Here is a 25157-nt window from a genome sequence, read left to right on the forward strand (position 1 = left end):
TCCAATGTGGGACAAGTTCAAAACTGGGTTTTTGTAAGAGAAAAACTGATTTTTTCAAACAAGTGTACAAGTGCAATTTCTCATGTAATTGACCAATCAAACCCATTGGATTTAATCTCTTATGAGATTAGAATCCAACAATCCCCCACATTGATTGACCAATTACATAGTTCTCTCTCAATCCAAACTACTATGACACAATTATGCATACAAAAGGTGTTTATCAACTTAAACGTCTTGTTAGTATAGTTATCTCAGAGCCTTGTCAAAGTTATTGGTGGTAAGACCTTAAACCAACCACTCTCAAGACAGACCGGAGACACCTATACACATAAAAATATTCAGTCTCTGCAAGAGTTTCAAATTTTGCTCAGCACTGTTATGGCCATGTGCTTCTTTCCTGGTTTCATGAACAATCCCGAGAGCAAACCCAAACCCTCATGAGAAGCGGCACCACTTCTATGTTCACATAGGTGAAGTTCCACTATGTGCTCCGTTATTTGACACATTTCAGAACTTCATTAAGAGTTTATCTCAAGTTTTCATCATAACGGACAGCATTGTTTATGTTGTGATGGGAAATTTCTCAATGTCAGTGCTAACAGTCACATTGCTATAACTTGTTGTTACCCATTAAACCCAATACTGATGGATTTTTAGTTCAGGTTGGGTTACCATTACAGGTGACTAAGTAAAGGGTTTTAATCTCATCTCTTTGGTTGTCATTCTTACCAATTCTCTGGCTAAACCCTTGGTAAGAGGATCAGACAAGTTTTTACTTGACCTCACATAGGTTATAGTGATGACTCCATCTTGAATTAGTTGCCTAACAAATTCATGTCTCAGACTTATATGTCTGGACTTATCATTGTAGGTACCACTGTAGGCCCTTGACAAAGTTGCCTCACTATCACAGTAAATGGAAATTGGAGGCATAGGACTAGATCAAAGTTTTATATCCAATAATAAATTCTTAATTCATTCAGCCTCTTTTCCAGCAGCCGCTAAGGCTATGAATTCGGAATCCATGGTCGAGTGAGATATACAAGTTTGTCTCTTGGACGCCCAAGAGATCGCACCCCCACCAAGGACAAAAATTCATCCAGATGTGAACTTGTTATCTCCATTACCTGTAATCCAACTTGCATCAGTGTACCCTTCTAGTACAGCTGGATAATCACAATAAAACAAGCAAAGTTCCAAGGTTCTCTTGAGACACCCAAGAACGCTCCCAACTGCCTTCCAGTGCTTTGCACCGGGATTACTTGTAAACCGACTGAGTTTTTACTTACAACAAATGCAATATCAGGTTTGGTACAAAGCATAGCATACATCAAGTTCCCTACTGCACTAGTATACTCAAGTTGTGCAATTGCTCTACTAGTATTTTCTACTAGTATTTTCTACTAGCTTTATACTAGAATCATATGGCGTGCTATATTCTTTAAACCCTAAATGCTTAAATTTCTCAGGTACTTTCTCAATATAATGTGATTGGCTTAATACATAGCCCCTATTATGCTTTTTAACTTTTATTCCCAAGATGGTATCTACTTCTCCTAAATCTTTCATCTTGAAAACAGAGGATAAGTAGTTTTTAGTTTCATTTATGCCAACAATATTTGTACCCACAATAAGCATATCATCCACATAAAGACACACAATTACTTCATAATTTTTAGTGAATTTTGAGTAGATGCATCTATAAGCACTATTATGTTTAAAACCAAAAGCTAGAATGCAAGAATCAAATTTCCCATGCCATTGTTTAGGTGCTTGTTTTAATCTATATAGTGATTTAACAAGTTTATAGACTTTCTTCTCGTTTCCAGGAAGAACAAATCCTTGTGGTTGTTCCATGTAAACCTCTTCATTTAAATCACCATTTAAGAAAGCAGTTTTAACATCCATTTGGTGAACAGATAAGTGATAAATGGATACTAATGCTATAAATGTTCTAATAGAAGTTGTTCTAGCCACTGGTGCATAGGTGTCAAAGTAATCAATCCCTTCCTTTTGACTAAATCCTTTGGCTACCAATCTAGCCTTAAAAGTTTGCACAGTTCCATCAGTGTTGTATTTTCTTCTAAACACCCATTTACATTTTATTGGTTTTGATCCTGAAGGCAGATCTACTAGTACCCATGTGTTATTTGACATTATTGAATCCATTTCATCATTTATAGTTTCCTTCCAAAAGGCAACATCTCTAAAGGTCATGACCTCACTATAGGTTTTTGGATCATTTTCAATGTTTAGGACAATGGGTATTTTATTTAAAATCTTCTCTCTATCAGCTTCAACCAAAACTACAATTGACTGAGTAGAGATAAAATCCGAACACAAGTGTTTCTCTATTATTTGTCTTTGACTTCTTCTAAGTCCTATTTTAAGTGTTATAGTTGTGTCATTTCTTCTTTCAGTCTCATTATTATCAACAGGTATTGAGATCTGAGTTTCTCTGTCATTTTCTGTGGATTCATTTTCTACAGGTTCAGAACACAGTTTATTTTCAAAGAATTCAACATCTCTAGTTTCAATTATTATGTTGGACTCTAAGTCTAGAAGCCTATAGGCCTTTCTATGTTCTGCATATCCAACAAACATAATTTTCTTAGCTCTGAGTCCTAATTTAGTTCTTTTAGGATCTGGAACTCTATATGCTAAGCACCCCTACACTTTTAGATATGCTAAATTAGGTTTTCTTCCTGTCTATAATTCATACGGGCATTTGTTATTAACTCTAGAAACAATTCTATTATGTAAATGGCAGGTTGTTAGGAGTGCTTCCCCCCACAGGTTTAAGGGTGCATTAGCTTTTAACAACATGCAGTTTATCATTTCTATAAGTGTTCTATTTTTCCTTTCAGCTAGGGTCTTATCCTTATTGTCTCTAAACCAAGACTCTTCTTCAATACGAAGGTGTTGTTGAATTTGCTCCAAGGTAAGTTCTTCAGCCTTGTGCAGAAGCTTCTTCCTGCAATCCTTCTAAGAGGGTGGAAGTTTGGCAATGATTGCTCTCACTTGGAAAGATTCAGGAAGGATGATGTTAAGGGATCGAATTTTATTGACTATCATCTGTAGTTCATGAACTTGCTCTAATATGGGTTTATGGTCGTTCATGGTGAAGTCAAAGTATTCTGCAATAAGATACTTATTCGTACCTACTTCTTGCACTTTGTATTTGAATTTCAATGCCTTTCAAATTTCTTTTGGAGATGTAAGTTCCTTGTAGAAGTTGTAGAGCCGGTCTGATAAAGCATTTAGTATGTGTCATCGGCACAGAAGTGAGTCTTCTTCTCGTTTTGCTCTTTCCTTCTTTAGTTTCTCTGAGTCTTTGTTAGTGGGTTCAGAAAGTGATTGCAGATTCGAGTCTAGGAGATAGTATAGCTTCGGTGTGGTCAGAAAGAAGATCATCTTGTCTTGCCATCGACTGAAATTTGCTCCATCAAACTGATATAGTCGAATAAGATCTCGGTTCATCATCTTGATTGAAGTCATGCTTGCTTCCGCCTCCATTGCAGAATAATGTTCTAAAAATTGTTGGGGAAGATGGGGTCACTGTAACTTAGGAGGAGAAGCTCTGAGGCGAGTCTGAAGACACTGTCTTTAGAACGTTATTTGCCCCCACTCAGTTTTACTGAGTTTGCTGTTGGGTTACAGGCAAATTCGTTCCCAAGATACAACAGAGCCTTGGGCGAGAATCTGCAACCAGCAAAGTTGAAGAGTCTCCAAAGAAACCTTCTGTGAGACTGTAGTAGACAGGACTAAGAGAGAGAGATAGTGAATTTTGAAATTGTATGTTTTGGAGTCTGATTCATGCTCCTTAAATAATTTGTGAAGAGGTATGAGGAAAATGTAGGTGCTGGTTTAGAGAAGGCACCTTAAACAGTCACAATTTCAACCATTGTGACTGTTTAAAAAGTTGTTAACAATTGGTGATTGTTAACTTTGAATTGTGCCTCTTGATCACATCCGATCGAATCGTGACCGTTGATCTCATCAATGGTGATCAACAGTCATCAACGTAGCAAAACCAGAACTGCCCATCGCAAGCCACGCGGGTGCGCGCAAAATGCACCTCTAAAGCGCCTCATTGCACCACACACACGCATGTGCATGCGTTACACGGTATCGAATCCCCATACTCCCCTCTATTAATTCTAAGGAGTATAAATCAGCTCCTATTGAAATATTGAAAACAAAACTTATAATTTTCCAATGTGGGACAAATTCAAAACTAGGTCTTTGTAAGAGAAAAACTGATTTTTTCAAACAAGTGTACAGGTGCAATTTCTCATGTAATTGACCAATCAAACCCATTGGATTTAATCTCTTATGAGATTAAAATCCAACACTCTCTCTCTCTCTCTCCATTCCCCGCCCTAGTCTCTTCACCACCATCCTCTTTCTCCTTGAGGTCCCACCGTCCTGTGGCTCCACCCAAGATGCAAATACAAACAATGAGGCTCCGTGAGGAACCTCAATGTTCTCACAACTGCACCTTGCTCCGCCGGCCTTATTATTGATCGTGGTCTCTTTGCTGCCTCCACCACGGCCTTGTCACTGGAACAACTCTCAGTTCGTGTGGCTGTCATCTTCTTGGGTGGTGCAGACGACCGAGGAGCCTACATTCTTCCCGAATGGTGGAAGGTCCAACCACAACTGCCCTCCTCATCACACAGTTGATCCTCTCTGATTCTTCTAATCCCAACGATTGGGACGTCAAACTTGATACCGTAGTCATCACCAATTTTAAATCAAACACCTCCCATTGTAGAAATGTTTTCTTCAGAGAAGAGGTGGTGGAAGACGAAGAACAGATGGTGAAGATTATTCGATCCATTCACACTAGCTCTGACCTTATATTGGTGGGAAGGCGCCACACCATGGAATCCCAGATCATGGCTGGGATTGGAGAATGGTCTGAATACCCGGAGCTAGGTGTGACAGGGGACATACTTGCTTCATCCGATACAGATGGCCAATTTTCAGTCTTGGTGTTGCAACACCACGCAGGTTAATTTAGATCAGCTTGGCTCCACGTCGTAGGCTGCTGCAGGCAACAATTGATTAAAATTAGACCCTGTATATAACTACAAGCAAATTAATTAGTTGTTCTAGTCTCGAAACTGAAACTTTATTTATTTGTTACTCCATCACCCACCCTAGTCTCCTTCACCGGAAATCACGGCCGATTTCTTTCCATCGCTTTTCTGCTAGTTGCACCCTTGGCTATCCTGTTGTACTCTGCATATCAGAACTGGAGACTGAAGTCAAGATCCATAGATCTTGAACATCAGATCAAAGATCAAAGAGCCGTTGTTGGTTCATGGAACCACACCAGTGACACAGCAGCAGAAGCCACAGGCGAAGATGGGGAAGTGGAGGTGAGGCTATCACCCCCTGTGATCGGAGAAGAACACACGATCCTAGAAGCGATCAAGACCTTGGATTTCTGGATCTCGTGAGTACGGGGTTGGTGGTAATGAACAGCATGGGTTAGATAGGTGGGCGCTTTCGATAATTTCATCTTCAAATGATGCCATTCTCCGGTGAAATGGTTGCCCGGAAAAGATAACCATGGAGTAAAATTCCACTGATTCTCAATAAGTGAAATTTTACGCTAATTTACGTTGTAAAACAACAACTAAAACAAACATAGGGAAATTTGAAGGGGGTGTAAAATTTACCCAGTTCTCATTTACACCCAAAACAAACGCAGCCTTACTAAAATATAGGTGGTCACTAAAGGGAGATAATGAATGTTAGACATTCGATGAATACAATCCTATTTGAATTCGAACATAAATTAATCAAATTTGGATGTAACAGCTATACGGACCGGATAAAAAACAAGAATCTTCATTTCGGCCACAGTTTTCACCCATCAATCAGACTTCAATCCGTTGAAACCGTCATTAAACCGGGATACAGAGAAAATACCATTTCCGGTTTTACGGTCCACCCTCCGGTCCGACCCAAATCGCGACCCCAGGCATGATACGGGAGCCACGTGTGGTTTTGCATGAGAGGATCAATCTAGAAGACTAGAACATTCCAGTTGCAACCCGTCTAAGTGGAGAGCGCGGAAAGCCGAGGTCGGAAGTCGGAAGTCGGAAGTCGGAAGGAAGAAATGGCGGTGGCGGTGGCGGTGGTGGAGTTACTGCCGAGAGAGTATGGCTACGTGGTTCTGGTACTGGTTCTCTATGCTTTTCTCAACATCTGGATGTCTCTGCAAGTCGTCAGGGCTCGCAAGAAGTATGAAAACGCAGACGCAGAACCCTTTTTTTTTGTTTTCAGATATCAGTGAATGAAGGAATTAATATAATTAATCCAAAGGTTTTGCTCTGTTTTGGTTCAAATTACAGGTATAACGTGCAATATCCAGCTCTTTACGCTTTAGAGTCTGAGAACAAGGACGCCAAGCTCTTCAACTGTGTTCAGGTACTGTGAGAGGAAAACAAATTAAATGCCCAGCTTCGATTTGTATTTGGGTGGTGGATTTTGGTTCTGATTCGTGTTTTCTGAGTGAATAATGGGTTGTTTTTGAGCGCAGAGGGGGCACCAAAACTCTCTGGAGATGATGCCGTCGTTCTTCGCTTTGCTACTTCTGGGAGGACTCCAGCATCCTCTGATTGCTGCGGGGCTTGGCGTTGTTTACACAGTGGCTCGTTATTTCTATTTCACTGGCTATGCCACTGGAATTCCTGGGAAACGTTTGACAATCGGGTACATATCTTTTGTTTCTTTAATTGCTTCTGAACGCTATATTTGAGCTGAAAATTGATTCTTTTCTAAAGCTACAAAACTCCAGAGAATCAATTCTTACCTAGAACTAAAAATAATAATTCTTAATCCTTTAAAAGCATGTTGCTAGCTTCAATTGAAGCTTAAAATTCCGATCCAAACAATAATCACTATTTGAACTTTGAAGAATGAGTTTTGAAACAAGAAATGATTATGTTCTGTAGCTGATTTTTCATACATCAGAACTTAAAAAATAATTCTTACAATTTTAAGAAGCAGCAGAATTAGTTCTCTAAAAGCATGCCAAACACAGCCTAATCTTGTGAAATTCTGTTTGGCACTTGATTTCACTTTAGTGTTTTTTTTTTTTTTTTTTGGCTCTGTATGAAACAGGAGGTTCAATTTCTTGGCGGTGCTGGGTTTGATTATTTGCACGGGTTCGTTGGGGATCAATCTTCTCAAGAAGTGAAAATGGTAGAATCTATGTTTTGTTTGTTGTGTTGTTAAGTACTTTACAGCGATGCAGATTCTTGCTTTTCCTTTTGTGGGATTTTTGTTCAAACTGCTAGAAGTGTCAAGTTTTCAAATGAAAATTGAACCGATCTTTTGCTTTTTGGTTTTCCAATTCTCTACGCTTATGGCAGGCGGGTTCTTCTTTAAACCCGATTGCCCAGCATTCCCGGATAAAGCATGATTTCATTTATTGCCTGATTACAAATCCAGTCATTGGGGACCTACTTATTTTTGTTCATAAAGTTTATAAATTAATTCAACCCCGTGCCAGTTCGTAACTCATTTAAGGCACCTTTCTTCCTTTTTTTTTTTTTTTTTTTTTTTTCTCTTGATGCCACTTGGGCTAAGTTTAGGTGTTTGAAAATAAATTCTTATTACAGTAAGCATTTATTTTGGGCCGGGACTATATAAATAAGCACTTATTTTCATTTTGGAAATAAGCTTGAAATAGGTGTTAATAATAAGTATTTATTTGAGAACCCAAATTTTGGACATATTTTTAAATGCTTATTCAATAAGTACTTATTTCCTTCTAGCCTATTGTGGCTCATTACATCATTGTGAAAATATTTATACTAAAGACTTATAGATGTTTATTAGAATTAGAATAAGCACTCACTTGTTTTTTAAGTATTTATTTTTCAAATAAACACTCAAAGACTTGGGGAAATATTTACTTGATGGGTAAGTACATTTATCCAAGTTTATTTTTTATCAAAAGTGTTGTATAGGTAAATATTTTTAATCGTTTTTACTCAAAATGTAATCATTAGAAGGGCTCAGAAAGTTTTAATAATTTTTTTCCCAAATGGGAAACCAACTTATGCAAACTTATCAACCCGGAAAATAGATACCCATGGTAAAAGTAATTTATCTGCAATTAATCAACTACTAATAGGAATCCATGCAAAAGCTAAAAATAGAAACACATAAGAGTATATATATATATTATATTATTTTTAATAAATTTTTTATAATACAAAAATAACAATAATTAATTTCAATTAGGGTTGTTTATCAAACTATTGAAACCAACCAATTCGATCAACTAGAGCTGAGTTGGTCAGTTTTCTAGTATTTTTGGTATATATATATATATATATATATATATATATATATATATATAGTTTTTTAATACAAGAAAGTGGAAAAACTCCCATATTTCTTAGTATTTTTTTAATAACAAGAGTATTATTAAATCTATTAGAATTATTTTTTGTGTTTTTAATAAACATTTTAAAGTTATTGTATAATTTCGTTAGAATATTTTAAATAATTATTGAATTTTTTAATTCAAACATTCTTTAGATAAATATAGATAAAAAGGAGTCCTCTTACATGTTAGTATGCACGGGGAGATGTTTCCTTTGTGGATAGTCATCTGTTTTGGCATCATCTTGCAATGGGCCTGCAATTGAAGCGATCAAAGTCCTATGACGGTACATGGTGTTTGCTCTGTTTTGGCGTCAACAAATACAAGTGGTTCTTGAATTTTCTCTTCTTGTAATGTAAGAGAAAAGAGCTCCATAAATCTTTGCATATGGTGCAGCTTAACCCCTTCACATCTCCCTTAATTTCTTGACGTCAATGATTAATTATTAGGTCTGCTCTGCAATTTGTTTACCTTCTCTGGATTGATGACTTGATTACTGGGTCAATCTTCCATGGAATGGTTATACCTTGTCTTGATTCTCTTTGTTGAGAAGCTTCGGTTATTAATTAGCCATTCAATTGGTAAATAGTGGCATTCCACGGCATTGTAGATTTTGGACTAGCTCTGTAGCTCATAGAGCCAAGTCAATAATTCTCTATAGAATACTTATCGAAGGCACACATTTCGGACACACATGCACGTTAGGTACCGTAGTCTTTTACATGTGCTTCGACTATCTATTCTCTGCAATCCATTTGCTACTTTTGTCAGACTGTAATCTTCTAATGTGGTTCAAAAATCTCATTTCATTCATGGCATAAAACCATCCCTTGCTACTTCAGTTCCTTTGGACCTCACTATGGAACAAATCCTCAACAGAGAATAGTAACTCGAAGATGCATTTTTAAAATGGCTAGTTTTTTTTGGTTGATGCGTTGGTTCAAGATTAGTTAGGCTTAAGACAGAATGACAAGAAAAAAAGAAAATAGAGAAAGTCTAGTAGGGTATTTGGTAATTTAATGGCTTCCGTCAGTTTAGGGGGTTCTTTGTTGCAAATTAAAGTACCGGGGGGGTCTTTGTCACAGATCTCATAATACAAGGGGTGTCTTTGTAATTTATCCTAATTTAAAAGATATAAAAATTAGAGATAATTCAAGAGAAAGTGGGGGAGGAAAGAGGTAGTTTAAGAAAAAATTTAAGAGATGAGATTATTTAAGTTATTGGAAACGTTGGAGATAAAATCATAATTAGAACCCATATAATGGGTTTGGTTTTGCGGGCAGAATTGAATCATTGACTTCTACACATGGGGCCCACATGGGACTTACATATTAAGTGTATGCAACACTGGCATATTCATTGATGATAGGGTGCCCATTGACAGTCCTATACATGGGACTCACCACATCTTAAGTGTACGGTATTGTTCTGCATGATTATCTTGACTCAAATTTGATAGTTGTTTTACAAACTGTGGAGTCAATCATCTTTTATTATTTTCTTTTTCAAATCAGCTATCAATGTAAATGAAAGAAGTTCAGTGATTGTGGGCATGTACACTTTATAGCGGGCCTAGAGCAAAATGATTGGGCCTACAACCAATAAAAGCTGTTACCAAATTTATGGATCTTTCAAAGGGTAGGGTTGATTAATCAATTATCATACTTCCTAGTATCATGAATTTTCAAAAAAGAGATATATATATTACAATGCCATCTCAATGTAAACAAGGAGAAGATTGGTAAGGTTCAAGCAAATTACCGTCTTCAAATGACATGTTTGATATTGTTACCGTAAAGAAATAACATGTCACAAAACTCCAACATACAAAGTTCAAGCAAGCACCTGTCTTGTTGAAAGGAGAGTTTTTTTTCATATGAATGGTCAATGTGTATATATATATATACATACACTAAAATAAGGAAGTCTATTTTTTTTTTCCTTTTTAATAATTTTTATTTTATTTTGTTCCATGTCATTTTTACAAATAATTAATAGATATAAAAACAGAGTTGCTTTTTAATTTGTCTAGCTAAGTGGCGCCACTATTTTCTTTGCTACAGTCCCATTCTAATTCTCCTCTGTTCTTTCCTTGACTTTCCTAATACACCCATTATTCTCTCCTAAATTATCTCTGATTCTTATCTCTTCTCTCCCACACTTTCTCATCTAAATTTCTCTAAAAAAGTTTGAATTAAAAAATTTTAAAAATATTTAAACATTATAACTGAATTATGTAATAATTTTAAAATATTGATTAAAATAAAAATAATAATAATAGATTTAATAATATTTGGATTATTCATAATTTTATATTTTTATACAATTCATAACAAAAATCTAAATAAAAATTCTACAAATGTTATTTAAATAATAAAAAATATAAAACAAAAATATTATTTAAATATTTCAATAAATAAATATTTTAAATAAAAAATATTCAAATAGATAAATAATTATAAAACAAAATGTTTAATATTATCTAATAAATTTAAAATAAATAAAAATTAAATAACAAAACTTCTTAGCTACTTTTGTAAATTCTTCATTATTTTTTTATAAATATAACGTTTTTATAATCCATTCTTTTTGTTCTTTTGACACCTTTAGAAACCATTTTTTTCTTTTTTTTTTTTTAAATCTTAGATCTAAAAAACTTTTCTTTTTCACGTTTCGAATTTTTTAGTCACTGTATTTGGGAGTAGTGATAAATAGGAACTTCAACTTTCACTTGCCCCATAATGAAGTACCTTGTAAATCAATAGTTAAGCCCAAGTCCATTAACTAATGTTATAATAATTCATAATTTTATCTACACATCTATACTATTTTTAAAAGTGTATTTTCATTGACATAAATTATTCTTCAGACTCAGTTTGGGAGGAATACAAATACAAAATGTAGAGTGCAAAACCTTGTATTTTGTATTATTTTGTATGTATTTACACTATACATATTTGTATTTGTACTCTTTCCGAACCTAGCCTTAACCATTAGATCTCCAAGGAACAATTTTGTATTTTCACAAGAAAAATGTAATTAAGAAAGTTGATATTGTAGTAATGTAGAACTGTAGAAATCATGTGAATAAGCATGACATCATCCGTTGGTTAAAGTTCACCCAACCAAAAAAAACACGTACCTTCACCTTCACGTACACAAACTACCTTCTCCTCTCTCATTCAAAGAAAGGGGACAAAATTTACAAACAGAAAAAAAAAAAAAAAAAAAAAAAAAAAATCTAATTCTAAATATATGATGGGAAATAATGATAGTTATATAACATTTATAACATTTCTTTTAGAAATCTTACTAAGACATTTTATCCCCTTTTAAATTTCTTATATTGATTGAAACAAAATGGCTATTAAAAATTCTAATCAAATGCAATTTGGCTTCATAAGGGATTTTTCCAAGACTAGAGAAGTCTGAAGCCCTCAAAACTTCTCATATGGCAGATATCAGAAGATCACATTTTATCATTAGATGGGTTTCACAGGATAGGGTTGCAGTAGAAATCGATATTCTCAGTTGTCTTCTAGACCATATGAGTGCCTATTTAGGAGGCTTTTCATTTAAGAGTTTCTAGCTTTATGAGGTGAGGCCCATGGAGAACACTGGGATGATTTAGAAACTAAGTCGTGCATACCAGGCTAGATAACTTATCAAGAATGAACATGCCAATGTTCCATGGGACCAAGGTTCAAAATTTTTATTCGATACATCTTCCATCGGGTGTATTGTATCATCGTATCGTATTGGTAGCTCCCTGAAACCTCAGATAAAGGGTATTTCGGAATTTAGCCACTTAATAGACAAGCCTAAAAACCGACCTCTTGAAACAATTAAAAAACTTACAAAAAAAAAGTTATGAAGTATGAAACACCCAATGCGCCTGTTCATGCGTATCGATACTTTAGAACCATGTTTGTGGCCCACATGGAGCCCACACCATATGTATGCTTATAGAGCACTGGTGTGTATGACTTGTTTCTAGCTTATCCAGTCTCCATGACCAAACTATCATCAATATTTGGTCTTGGTAAGTAGGGGTGTAAATGGATCGAATTCAAATCAGATCAGGCAATATCTGAATTCGAAAACAATTAGAAAATCCGATATCTGAATTCAATTTGATATCCAACGTATATTGAAAATTAATATCTGAATTCGAATTCGATTAAATATTTGAATATTCGATTCAATTCGAATTCGAATTCTATTAATTAATTATTTTAGATAATTAATAAATATATATAATAAATATTTTATTGATATAAAATATATAAATATATAAATTATTTATATAATTTAATTGTTATATATAAAATATTTTATATATTATATATAAGAATTAAATAATCGGTCGAATTCAAATATTTATCGAATCAAATCAGGTCATATCCGAATTCAAATCTGATTAACTATTCGGTATTGATGTAGCGCAATCCGGTCACTCCTAACTGGCACTTACGTGGCCCCTGGAAGATACCTGAGAGGAAGAAGAAGAAGAATCCTCAGGGGTTTACCCGGTGGGAACACTCCAATGCTTAAGTTAGTACTCCGTAGGAGAAGAAAGGAGAAGATGAAGGCTAAGAGTGCAGATAGCGCGAGTGTAGAAAATGATAATGATCATATCTGTCTGTCCTCCTTGACGTTAAGCTCCTTATAACAGAAATCTGTTGCCTCTGGCCCCTTGGCCTTTGACAGAGCGGGTATAATCGCCACTGTCAGCATGCCACAGCCGTTACTGGCAAGGCTGAGGTGGCACGCGTGGGGCCGTCACTGCAAGGTACGTTCCTGTCGGGTGTAAGGCACCCTCTAAAGGTGACAGGCATGACGTTGTCTAGCGAGGGACATGGCTGCTGTCCCCAAATTTGTCGGGTACGATGGTTGGGCAGGAGATCCTTCTACGTTATGCCGAGCTACCCTGTGCCGGGCTATCTTGTAAGGACGAGCTGTTTGTGGCAATCTAACCTGAGTTGTCTAGCCCGAGCTATCTAGCCCAAGGTGTCTTCACCTCGGGGTACCTATCAGCGAATCGGTGTGTTCCTGTCTGAGAGTGGCCTAAGGTCGACTAGGAGGAACTCAGATATTAGGAGAGGTCAGGGGGCTTCGAGCTCGGAGGCGACTTGGAGTACCTTAGCCCCAACGAGTGGTCTATCCTGCCGACTTGCTGGACTGATCTCGGTGTGACTTTCCCACCGAGTTACGGCTATGCTTGTTGTGCTGTCACGCTGAGTCACCACTTGAACAAGGTCACGCCCACGTGTACCCATGCTACAAGGTCAGGCCAAATCGCCCTCCATCAATTGCCCCCTCCCCATGCTAGGGACGGGGCCCCAGTGCGTGGAGTTCATGGTTTGTTGGGTGGATTTGGCTCGGCTCTCATGCCGCGATGTTGGGTGGTTCAGCGGCTAGACCGGTTGGGTATTTAGTTTGCGCGAAGGGGAAAACCCATGTCTCGTACAATTCACGCATGGACATCACACGCTTCATGCTGCATGGACGTCAAAAAACACGCTAAACCAAATTCGCCTTGAGAGTTCCGCAGCCGGCTTCTTTGAGGTCCGTCGGATTGATCCAATCTTGACCATTGGCTATCAGGCCCCGCGACTATAAATAGCGGGATTCTGGCCATTTTCCTTCGTCGCTAAGTTTTTTTCGCATTGAGCTCGCGTCTGAGGTCTCCAACTCAGGCCTTCAAGTTTGGTTTCGTCTCTTTCCAGTGAGTCCCCAAGTCTTCCCTCTTTTCTTTTTTCTCGATTCGTTCTTCTTCATGTCTAGTGGGGATAGTCTCTCGGACGGACCCGAGGCGGGCACCTCGGGTCATGGTGGTCCTGCTATTGCCCGACCTTCCCACGAGGCACCAGCAACCTTGAGCAAATTAGCATCCACCTCTCATCGAGGTCGGATGCCGAACCAGTTTGGTCCTTCTACTCTGACGCTGGAGAGGCTCCAAGACCTCATTCAGCAGTTTAACCTTCCATCAGAGTACTCCTGCAGCCTTCCCACCGGCAATTTCCCCTGGGAGCACGATCCAAATGAGGTCACGATCTTCAGGGAACAACTCGTCGGTGGGCTTCATCTTCCTCTTCACCCTCTTATCCCCGAGGTGTTGTGGCGTTTCAGCATCATGCTGGATCAGCTCCACCCCAATTTTCATTCGAAACTTGGTGGAAACCATTTCCCTCTGTCACGAATGGAAGTTCTCTTTGGACGCGGGCATACTCTACTCCATACTATTAATAAAAAAGAGTGCCTCCAACGCTCCCCCCAAGCATGGGCAGGTCTACTACTTGTCTCCTCGCCCAAGCTTTAAGTTGTTGCATAAGTTCCCGAGCAAGGTCCCGGCCTGGAAGCGGAACTACTTTGTGGTCCAGGCCAGCACAAGGTGGCCCTTCCTCACAAGCTGGAGGGTGGCCACCCAAGCCACCAGCATCGCCCTCAACCAGCAGACGTGGGAGACCTTCCATTCGTGGGCTCAGGCTGAGCTCGATCATCGGGAGTACATCACTGAAGAGAAGCTCGTTTAGGCCATTTTGAGCCCGGGTAGGTCTATTTCTGTATTTTGGTGCTTTGCTTTTATCTGCTTGTTGTCTTCGGGTTTACTGACGCCAATTTTGTTGTAGGTCCCATGGATGAAGAAGAAAGGATTACGGCTACCAAGCTCCTCAACCAAATGAAAAAGAGGAAGAAGCGGACTGCCAAGAAGGCTGCCAAGAAGGCTCGCGTGGAGCCGCTGAGGGCTTCCTCCCCTAAACCCGATCATTCCCGGGCTCCCGCCCCTGAGACCGAGCTCAACGATGCTCCTCCAGTGATAGATCTTGATGATGATTTTCCACCCCAAAAGCCTGAGGCTGTGAAGGATTGGCGGACGAGCCAGCCGGGGCTGCTGCCGAGGCTCCGAGTTCTACTAGGGCAGCTACCGAGGCCACCGAAGAGTCGGCTCACCGTGCTACAGATGCGGCGGCTTCTAGTTCAAGGATTGGAGAAGAGGAGTCCATCTTGGATCCCGAGGTCAGCCTCGACCGAAGTAAGAGGGGTATCATCAATGCAGAGGTCGTGAGTTGGGCCGAACTCTCCCCAGGTCAGCTCGGGGGCCGTGCTGCAACCCACATCGTAGTGGTAAGTTTTTACTCTGTGAGCCAACACTCAATCCTTTTCCTCTCTTCTTTTTTTTTTGCTGACCAGTTTCCTTCTACTAGGCGAACACTGTCGTGCACGCCTTGACTCTCCAATCTGACAAACACCTGAGGCGCGCTTTGGCTGCTGAGGAGTCGTCCCACGTGGCTCATGCCGAGCTAAAGGCAACACAGGACAAGGTGCATCAGTTGGAGAGTGTTGCCGCCGCTCAGAGGAGCTTGAATGACTCCTTAGCGTTAGAGAGGGAGGAGCTGGCCCGTGAACGAGACAGGCTAAAGGCTGAGGTGAACGGGCTCCGAGTTGGTCAGGAGGCCCTGAGGCTCGAGGTGGAAAGTCTTAAAACGGCCCAAAAGGCTTCGTAGCTCGAGATGCAGGCCCTCAAGGAAACCAAGGAGGCCTTGGAGCATGAGGTGGAGTCTCTTAAGGCCGATATTAAAGAGAAGATGGAGATCTTCGACTACGCTCTAGAGCAGACCAAGGTTCAGTCCGTCATCAACTACATCAATTCGTCGAGGTTCGATAACATAGTGTCAAAGGCCTACCGTAGGGGGTTCAAGCTCGGCCGGTGGTGGATAAGGTGTGCCTACCCTAACCTGGATATAAGTGCCTTCACTACTTTCAACATCATGGATGACATGGCATGCCAGGCCGCGGATGACCCAGATTCTGAAGATGATGGCGGCAACAGGGAGGTTGACGCTACCGATATGACTGATTCTTCCGAGGAGATCCCTGAAGAAGCCTCGAGTAAGGCTAATGAGCCTGCCAAATAGTCAAGTGCTCCTTGTATTCTGGGCCTGCAAGCCCGACTTCTTTCTCTTTTGTACTGAACATATTTAGGTCATGAAATTTATGTGAGGGAGTTTATGCAATGAAAAATTCACTTTGCCAAATACTTGTGCAATGTTCTTTTACTTGCCGAAGTGGTTGTCTTATTCTAAACTGCTAGGCTACTAGGCTAATTACCCAAAGTGAGGGTTCCTCCACTGTCGTGGCCCCGAACTGTATTCCAACTCTTACTAGGGGTAGCCTTGTGTACATCGAGGTGAGTGACATAGTAGGGTACATGCCCGACCTGTCTGCACCCGGGTTAAGTTGACATCGGCTTGTCCTTTACGGATTCAATTAGTTGCATGCCAAGGCAGGCTATCCATCACAAGGTTATCGCCCGAACTACCTGTGCCTTGGGCATCGCAAGTATTTAGCCCATGCCGACGAGGCAACTAGGCCTTGTGTGCTACCGAGGTCTTCCATTAGCTCGGCGTTTTAGCCCTTAGGCTGGAGCGGCTTATGATCCGTTCTCCTGGAGTTTGCCCATGCCATAGAGGTGACTGGGTCTTATTGGGCCGAGGTCATGTTAGCTTGGCATTTTGGGCCCTTAGGCTCGGGGAGCGGCTCGTGGTCTACTCAGTTGTTACAGATAGTATTGTCTTAAGTTGACAATATTCCATGCCGAAGGTACTTGTTTCTCTTCGAGGGTCTCGAGCTCGTACGTTCCTTCCCCGAGTACTCGTTTCACTCGGTAAGGTCCTTCCCAGTTAGACCCAAGCTTGCTAGTGCCGGGCTCAGGTACCATAACTTTACGAAGAACCAGGTCGCCAATGTGGAGGTTCCATTTCTTGACCCTGGCGTTATAATACCAAGTTACTCTCTTCTGGAAGGCTGCGGTCCTGATGTACGCGAGGTCCCTTACTTCGTCGAGTAGATCGAGGTTGGTACAGAGCTTATATTCATTCGTCTGGTCACTGTATGCTTCTAGTCGCAGCGTAGGGACTTCAATCTTTGTGGGGATAACTGCTTCGGTGTCGTAGGTGAGGTTGAAGGGTGTTTCTCCCGTGGCGGTCTTCTCTGTGGTCCGGTAGGCCCATAGAACATTGGGTAGCTCATCTGCCCACAACCCTTTAGCTCGGTCTAGTCGTGCTTTCAGACCATGGAGGATGGCTCTATTCGTGACTTCTGCCTGACCGTTTGCTTGAGGGTGTGCGACTGAAGTAAAATTATGTCAGATTCCCATGTCTTGGCACCAGTCTTGGAATTTGATGTCCTTAAACTGCTTGCCGTTGTTAGAAATCAATACCCGAGGTAACCCGAAGTGGCACACGATGTTCTTCCAAAAGAAGTTTTGGACGTTCCAGGTTGTGATCGTTACAAGGGGTTCAGCTTCTACCTACTTGGTGAAGTAGTCCACTACTACTACTAAGAACTTCCTCCCACCCATTGTTGGCGGGAATGGCCTGAGTAGATCGATGCCCCACTGTGCAAAGGGTCATGGGCTAGTGAGATACTTGAGGTAGACAGCAGGTTGGTGGTGAATATTGGCATGCTTCTAGCATTTGTCGCATTTTCTAACGATCTCAATAGCATATGCCTTCATTGTTGGCCAATAATACCCCTGTCGAAGTGCCTTATGGGTGAGGGCCCTACCCCCCAAGTGTCCGCCGCACAACCCCTCATGAGTGTTGCGGAGTACGACCTCGACGTCGATAGGTCACAAGCAACACAGGTAGGGAAGCGTGTAAGACCTCCAGTATAGTTGTTCGTCTATCATAACGTATTTGGCTGCCTAACACTGCACCCTTCTGGCTGCATTGCGATATGCAAGGAGGGTCCCGTGTAGCAAGAAGCTCGCGAGCGGGTCAATCCAGCTCGGCTTTGCTTGAACGACGGGAGCGACCTACTCTGCCTCCCCGAGAATGCTAGGCCGAGGCAGGTCCTCTACGTACACGGTTCTCATGGTGATGTTGCTGGCGCTGGTTAATCTGGACAAGGCGTCGGCCTTAGCGTTCTCTAACCTATGGATTTGCCTGATAAAGTGTGACTAGAAGTTGAGCAGGGCTTCTTTGACTTTGGCTAAGTAGGCGATCATGGTTAGCTCGCGAGCTTCATATTCGCCAGTGACCTTATTGACCATGAGCTGGGATTCGCTACAGATAACCATGTGCTTGGCTTTTACTTCTTTGGCTAGAGCTAGTCCAGCTATCAATGCCTCGTACTCTGCTTCATTGTTAGATGCCGCGAACTCAGAGCGTAGCGTGTACTCCAGTTCGTGCCACTTGGGCCGTGCAAAACTATTCCGGCTCCACTGCCCTGTTGGTTTGAGGAGCCATATAGGTGAAGGATCCAGGGATCCTCATCCCAACTCGTACTTGGCCGAACTAGAAGAGATGCCACACTAGTTGCTGCCTCACGGGGCTCAGACTCAACCGGTCTGGGAGCTTCGGACTCACCCGAGCTGGGAGACTCGTACTCAACCGGCCTAAGAACTTTGGAGTTGAATGTGCACTCGGTGATAAAATCTGCTAAGGCTTGGGTCTTAATGGCAGTTCACAGCTTGTACTGGAGGTCGTACTCGCTGAGCTCAACGGCCCACTTCGTCAACCGACCAGAGACCTCAGGCTTAAGTAAGACTTGCCTCAAAGGTTTGTCAGTGAGGATGATAACAGTGTGAGCCTGGAAGTACGGGCGGAGCTTCCGAGCTGCAATTACCAGTGCGTATGCTAGCTTTTCTATCTCTAGATATCTCATCTCTGCTCCATACAATACTTTACTAACATAATAGATGGGTCGTTGAACCTGATCTACTTCCTTTATTAGTACCGAACTGACCACTTCGTCACTTGCCGAGAGGTACAATTCTAAAACATCACCCTCCTCGGGCCAGTTTAAGATCGGCACACTAGCGAGGTATTTCTTGAGCTTGTCAAAGGCGAGCTGACAGTCTTGGGTCCATTCGAACCCTTTGCCCCTGATTTCCTTAAAGAACGGCAGACAACGGTCCGCCGATTTGGACATGAAGCAGCTCAGGGGGCTATGCGGCCATTCAACCTCTAAACCTCCTTCAACCTCTGGGGTGGTCTCATATCTAAGATGGCCTTAATCTTATCCGGGTTGGCTTCAATGTCGCGCCAGTTAATGATGTATCCCAGGAACTTGCCTGAGGTCACACCGAATACACACTTGTTTGGGTTCAGTCTCATATTTAACTTATGTAGAATTTCGAAAACATAATGCAAGTCTTGTATTAATTCATGTGAAAATTGAGTTTGGACGACCATGACGTCTACATAGCATTCTACTTTCTTGCCAATTAATGGCGCAAACAACTTATTTACAAGCCTTTGAAAGGTTGCCTCTGCGTTTTTCAACCCGAAGGCCATAACCTCGTAACAGTATAGACCGAACTCCGTGATGAAGGCAATTTTTTCTTCGTCGCCGGGTCCATCTTGATTTGGTTATAGCTCGAATAGGCGTTCAAGAAACTTAGCAACTCATGCCCTGAGGTCACGTCTACCAAGCAGTCAATTCTGGGGTGCGGGAAGCAGTCTTTTGGGCAAGCACGGTTTAGGTCGATGTAGTCGACGCACATGTGCCACTTGCCATTAACCTTCTTTACCAAGATGGGTTTGGCTACCCAACTCGGGTAATGGACTTCCCTTATGAAGTCAGTTGCAAGGAGCTTCTTGACCTCCTTGTCGACCGCTTTCCACCGCTCCAAGGCTAAGTTGCATTTCTTTTGTCTAACGGGCCTAACTACAGGATCAATATTCAACTTGTGAGTTATAAGATTGGGGTCTATACCGAACATTTCTACCGCGGACCATGCAAAAATATCTAAATTTTGAAGTAAGAAACTTACCAGTTCAGATCGTAGAGGTTCCTGGACAGAAGCACCGATCTGAAGCGTCCGAGCTGGGTTTGCTGTTGAGGTCAGGACTGTAACTGTTTCCTCTATGGGCGCAACTCGTTCTTCGCCTTGATCCATAGGCCGCTCCAGTTCAAGGTCATTGGCCACCTTGGTCTTTCCCTTCAGGGTGGTGACATAGCACTTGTGGGACTCGAGTCGGTCGCCTCACGCTACCCCCACACCAAAGTCTGTAAGGAACTTCATAGCCAAATGATAGGTGGAGACCACCGCCCGTAGGATATGGGTGATTGGCCGACCTATTATGGAATTGTATGGGGAGGGGGTCGCGACCACTAGGAAGTCATGGTTGAGTCTGACTACGCAGGGCCATGTGCCGACTTCCACAGGCACTGTTATTTTCCCAAGGGGCCGGACTTTTTCTCCACCGAAGCCCACCAAAGGAGTGTCAGTGGGCTTCAAGTCACTTTTCTGCAACTGAAGCTGGTCGAACGCGGCTTTGAAGAGGATATCTGCCGAGCTGCCTGAGTCAACCAGTACGCACCTGACCTCGAAGTCGTTGATCCTCAGCTTTATCACAAGTGTGTCATCGTGGGGGTAGCGAACCCCTCGCGCATCATCATCCGTGAAGAAAATTGGCTCTTCTATCCTCAGCCGCTTCGGAGGATTCTAGTCTTCTCGGGCGGCCTCACGAACTGACATCCGAGCTGCTACTGAAGTATAACCCGCGACGATCGAACCTCCCACTATCACGTGGATGGTGCCCCAAACCGGCCTCTCTTCCGGAGGCTGCCTCTATGACAGTTCAGCCGGCCTGCTGCTAGACTCGGGATCATCCTTACCATGCTTCCCTTGCCAACCTGTTTTATTATTATTACTATTAATTTGTACAAAGTTCCTTAAATATCCGCGACGGATGAGCTCCTCAATCTCGTTGTGGAGGTTTTTACAATTTTCGGTACTATGACCGTGATCTCTGTGAAAACTACAGTACAAATTCTTATTTCTCTCATTGGGATTTCCCCTCAAGCGGGGTGGCCACTTCACATAAGGGGCATCCTTGATTGCCATCAGGATTTCGGCCCGCTTCACGTTTAATGGGGTGTAATCAGTTCGGTTCGCTACTGGAGTTCGGAACGACCAGCCCAACTTTACCCCCCGAGCTGCATCTTTTTTCTTTCGCTGTCTGCTTGACCGGAAGGCTCTCCTTCCCTTTTCCTCTTTTCGGGCGCGCCCTCGCCCTTCTGGTTGATCTCTTCCTCGGTGGCCATAAACCGGTCCGCGAACTTGAGGAATTTAGTTATGGTCATTGGTTGGTTGACGACCATGTGCCACTTGAACTCTTTATGCGTCACGCCTTTCTTGGCTGCTGTGAGGTGCACGATAGGGTCCAAGCGCGGTATCTGCATGCAAGCATCATTGAACCGCTTGACGTAGCTCCGGATGGACTCTCCTTCTCTCTGCACTATGTTGAGGGAATTTCTTCAGTCCGCGAACACCGCTTGCTGGTAACGAAGTGGGACGTGAAGGCCTGCGCGAACTGCGCTCAACTTCTTATTGATCCAGGCACCAGGTTTCGGTACCATGTGCAGGCTACTCCTCTAAAAGTGGTGGAGAAGGCCAGCACATGCATGATTCATTGGCTCTCGCCATGTGCATCTACGACTGAAAGGCGTCCACATGATCATTTGGGTCGAACGACCCGTCGTACCTGTCAAGGGGTGAGGGGAGTTTGAAATCTTTAGGCATTGGGACTGCTAGGAGCTCGAGAGATAGGGGGGATTGAACTGAAAGGATGGGAGCCTTGACTTCGCCCGAGCTTACCTTTTATTTGCCTCCGAGCTCGGGCAGGTCGTGGGTGGCAGATCGGCGAGCTCGGCGGCGGCGTCTCTGCTTCTTGGTGGGCTCGGCATTTGTGTTGCTCACCTCTGTGCTATCAGGAATGGTGTGTGCAGGAAGTAGCTCAGGCTGCTGGTGATGGCTGTGAACAGAGGGATCTTGCTTGGAGCCCGTGGCTAGGATCTCGAACCGGTTCTCTAGGAATGGGGTATCGGGCTTTGAGGGCTGAGGCGACGTGGACCTAGCAAGCGGAGGTCCTCCCGACCTGACTGCCCGCGGTGAGACCGGAGTGGCCGGTCTTTCTTGTCTACCGTGGGAGGAGGCTTGACTCCTAGGAGGGTTCTGGGGGGGCCTCTCCTTGGCGAGAAAGGTGCTCCTCCTGACGGCGAGGCCTAGCTCGCCGTGAGGTTGGGTGCCGAGGAGGGAGTTGCGGCTACTGAAGTTGAGGTTGAGGCAACTAAGGGAATTGTTGCTGATACTGGTACTGGGAGACTTGGTGTAGCACCTATTGCTGATAGAGCCGGAACTATTGAAACTGTTGCATTTGGGCCTGCATGGCCCGCATGCACTGCACCAAGTCCTTCAGTTGGTTCGGGTTGGCCGCTGGGGGCACAACCAAGGGTTCGGTGAAGGTTGCTCCGACTGTGGTAGGGAGTGGAGCAACGACGGGTGCCCCTGTAAGAGGCACGTTCAAGCTAGGGATCTCATCCGTTGATAGGGGGACGGTGAACTGTCCGATGCAGACAGTATGAAGCTGGGGTTGTTCCCTGGAGTTATCCATCTCCATGCTTCATCCGATGTCACTTGAGGAAGCCATGAGTGTTGAGTTTTCAAGGAAGAAAGAGCTGTGAAAGTTTAGAGAAAGGCTTTTCAAAGCGTATTCCAACAGTTGGCGCCAAATGATATAGCGCAATCCGGTCACTCCTAGCTGGCACTTACATGGCTGCTGGAAGATACCTGAGATGAAGAAGAAGAAAAAGAATCCCCGGGGGTTTGCCCAGCGGGAACACTCCAATGCTTAAGTTAGTACTCTGTAGGAGAAGCAAGGAGAAGATGAAGGCTAAGAGTGCAGATAGCGCGAGTGTAGAAGATGATAATGATCATACATGTCCTTGATGCTAAGCTCCTTATAACAAAAATATGTTGCCTCTGGCCCCATGGCCTCTGACAGGGCGGGTATAGCTGCCACTATCAACCTGCCATAGCTGTTACTGACAGGGCTGAGGTGGCACGCGCGGGGCCATCACCGCAGGGTACGTGCCTATCGGGTGTAAGGCACCCTCTAAAGGTGACAAGCACGACGTTGTCTGACGAGGGACATGGCTGCTGTCCCCATATTTGTCGGGTACGATGGTCGAGCAGGAGATCCTTCTGTGTCATGCCGAGCTACCCTGTGACGGACTATCTTGTAAGGGACGAGATGCCTGTGGCAATCTAACCCGAGCTGTCTAGCCCAAGCTATCTAGCCCAAGGTGTCTTCACCTCGGGGTACCTATCAGCGAATCGGTGTGTTCCTATTTGAGAGTGGCCTCAGGTCCACCGGGAAGAGCTCAAATATTAGGAGAGGTTAGGGGGCTTCGAGCTCGGAGGCGACTTGGAGTACCTTAGCCCCGTGGAGGAGGTGCGAGCTAAGCAGCTCCCGACGAGTGGTCTATCCCGCCGACTTGTTGGACTGATCTCGGTGTGACTTTCCCACCGAGTTACGGCTATGCCTGTTCTGCTGCCACGCTGAGTCACCGCTTGAACAAGGTCACGCCCACGTGTACACCCGTGCTACAAGGTCAGGCCAAATAATAGGATATCCAAATTCATTCGATTAGATATTTAAATTATCGAATTCGATTCAATTATATCAAATATCAAATTTGAAATCGGAGTTTCGAATACCTTGGGGTGAGAAAACCAAAAAATAGATGTCTTTTTTAGTGGCTTATCCCGTTAAAGAAGCTCAATAAAAGCTTCGGCCTCCCCAAAACATCTACTTGACTTTAATGAGTCAAAAGTACTTTTAACCACAGCCCAATTTGGCAGCCGGAACCAACGTTTTGGCCTATAAAGTCATCGTCAGGCAATATGCATTTTATATACAGTAGATAAGAGTCAAAAGACTAGAGAGCAGAGAATACAAGTCTACAACCGGGTCAACTCAGATCGGAGCAGCGAAGCAAAAGAGATGACAGTGGTGGAGTTGCTACAGAGAGAGTATGGTTACGTGGTTCTGGTGCTGGTTCTCTATACCTTTCTCAATTTATGGATGGCTTTCCAAGTTCTCAAGGCTCGGAAAAGGTATGAATCAAAAACCCCACTTGTCTATTCCAAACTTGATGCCCTTTTTCTTCTCGAAGTTGCAGTCTAAATCTTTCTCTGTGACTGATAAAATTGCAGGTATAAGGTGTTTTTCCCAAACCTCTATGCATTAGAATCTGAAAACAAGGATGCAAAACTCTTTAATTGTGTTCAGGTACTCAGGAGAGAGAGAGAGAGAGAGAGAGAGAGAGAGAAAGTTAAATTCCTCTCTCTATTTTTTTTTTTTCTTCTGGGCTTTAGTTTGATGAGTTTTTGATTTCATGGCTGCAGAGAGGGCATCAGAACTCACTGGAGTTCATGCCTTTGTTCTTCATGTTGCTAGCTCTAGGAGGTCTTAAACATCCTCTGTTTTCTTCTGTACTTGGACTGATTTATACAGTAAGCCGCTATTTCTACTTCACCGGCTACTCTACTGGCGAACCCAAGAACCGTTTGAAGATCGGGTAAGTTTGCTTGCTTTCTCTGTAACTTCTTAATCTGTTTGGCTTTGATTCTGTTGTTTGTGCTTTATTTGTTTACTTGTCTCGGCGCCTGAACCAGGAGGTTGGGCTTCCCGTCTTTGGGTGGTCTGGCAATTTGCACGGTCTCTTTGGCGATCAATCTTCTTCTTAAATGAAATATCTAGAGTTTGGCCTCTAGTTTTGTTGTATTGTTAGAAAGTTTTAGCTTTATTTCTTAGATTTCGAGATTTGAGTGATTGCGTGTGTTGGAGAGAACACCAATATAAGTGAGACTTTGTAATGTAGTTTGTTTCTTCGATATTATGTTTGTTAAAATAAGATGCAGATTATCTTTGTGCCTTGATTT

The 25157-nt window shown here is 42.6% G+C and overlaps 2 protein-coding genes across 2 annotated transcripts; both read left to right on the top strand.

Annotated features, from left to right (window-relative positions):
- The first annotated feature begins 6073 nt into the window (after nt 1-6073).
- LOC148855624 (uncharacterized) lies at nt 6074-7375 on the top strand. Its single transcript, XM_088984289.1, has 4 exons — nt 6074-6261; nt 6372-6447; nt 6560-6732; nt 7144-7375. Exons 1-4 carry the CDS (start codon nt 6137-6139, stop codon nt 7217-7219), a joined length of 450 nt encoding a protein of 149 aa, XP_088840415.1. The 5' UTR covers nt 6074-6136; the 3' UTR covers nt 7220-7375.
- Nucleotides 7376-24027: 16652 nt separating this feature from the next.
- On the top strand, nt 24028-25154 carry LOC148855625 (uncharacterized). Its single transcript, XM_088982179.1, has 4 exons — nt 24028-24329; nt 24429-24504; nt 24621-24793; nt 24891-25154. Exons 1-4 carry the CDS (start codon nt 24217-24219, stop codon nt 24964-24966), a joined length of 438 nt encoding a protein of 145 aa, XP_088838305.1. The 5' UTR covers nt 24028-24216; the 3' UTR covers nt 24967-25154.
- Nucleotides 25155-25157: the final 3 nt, after the last annotated feature.

This window comes from Nelumbo lutea, chromosome 4 (assembly GCF_056320005.1).
Source record: "Nelumbo lutea isolate HS-2025 chromosome 4, American lotus-T2T, whole genome shotgun sequence".
NCBI lineage: Eukaryota > Viridiplantae > Streptophyta > Magnoliopsida > Proteales > Nelumbonaceae > Nelumbo > Nelumbo lutea.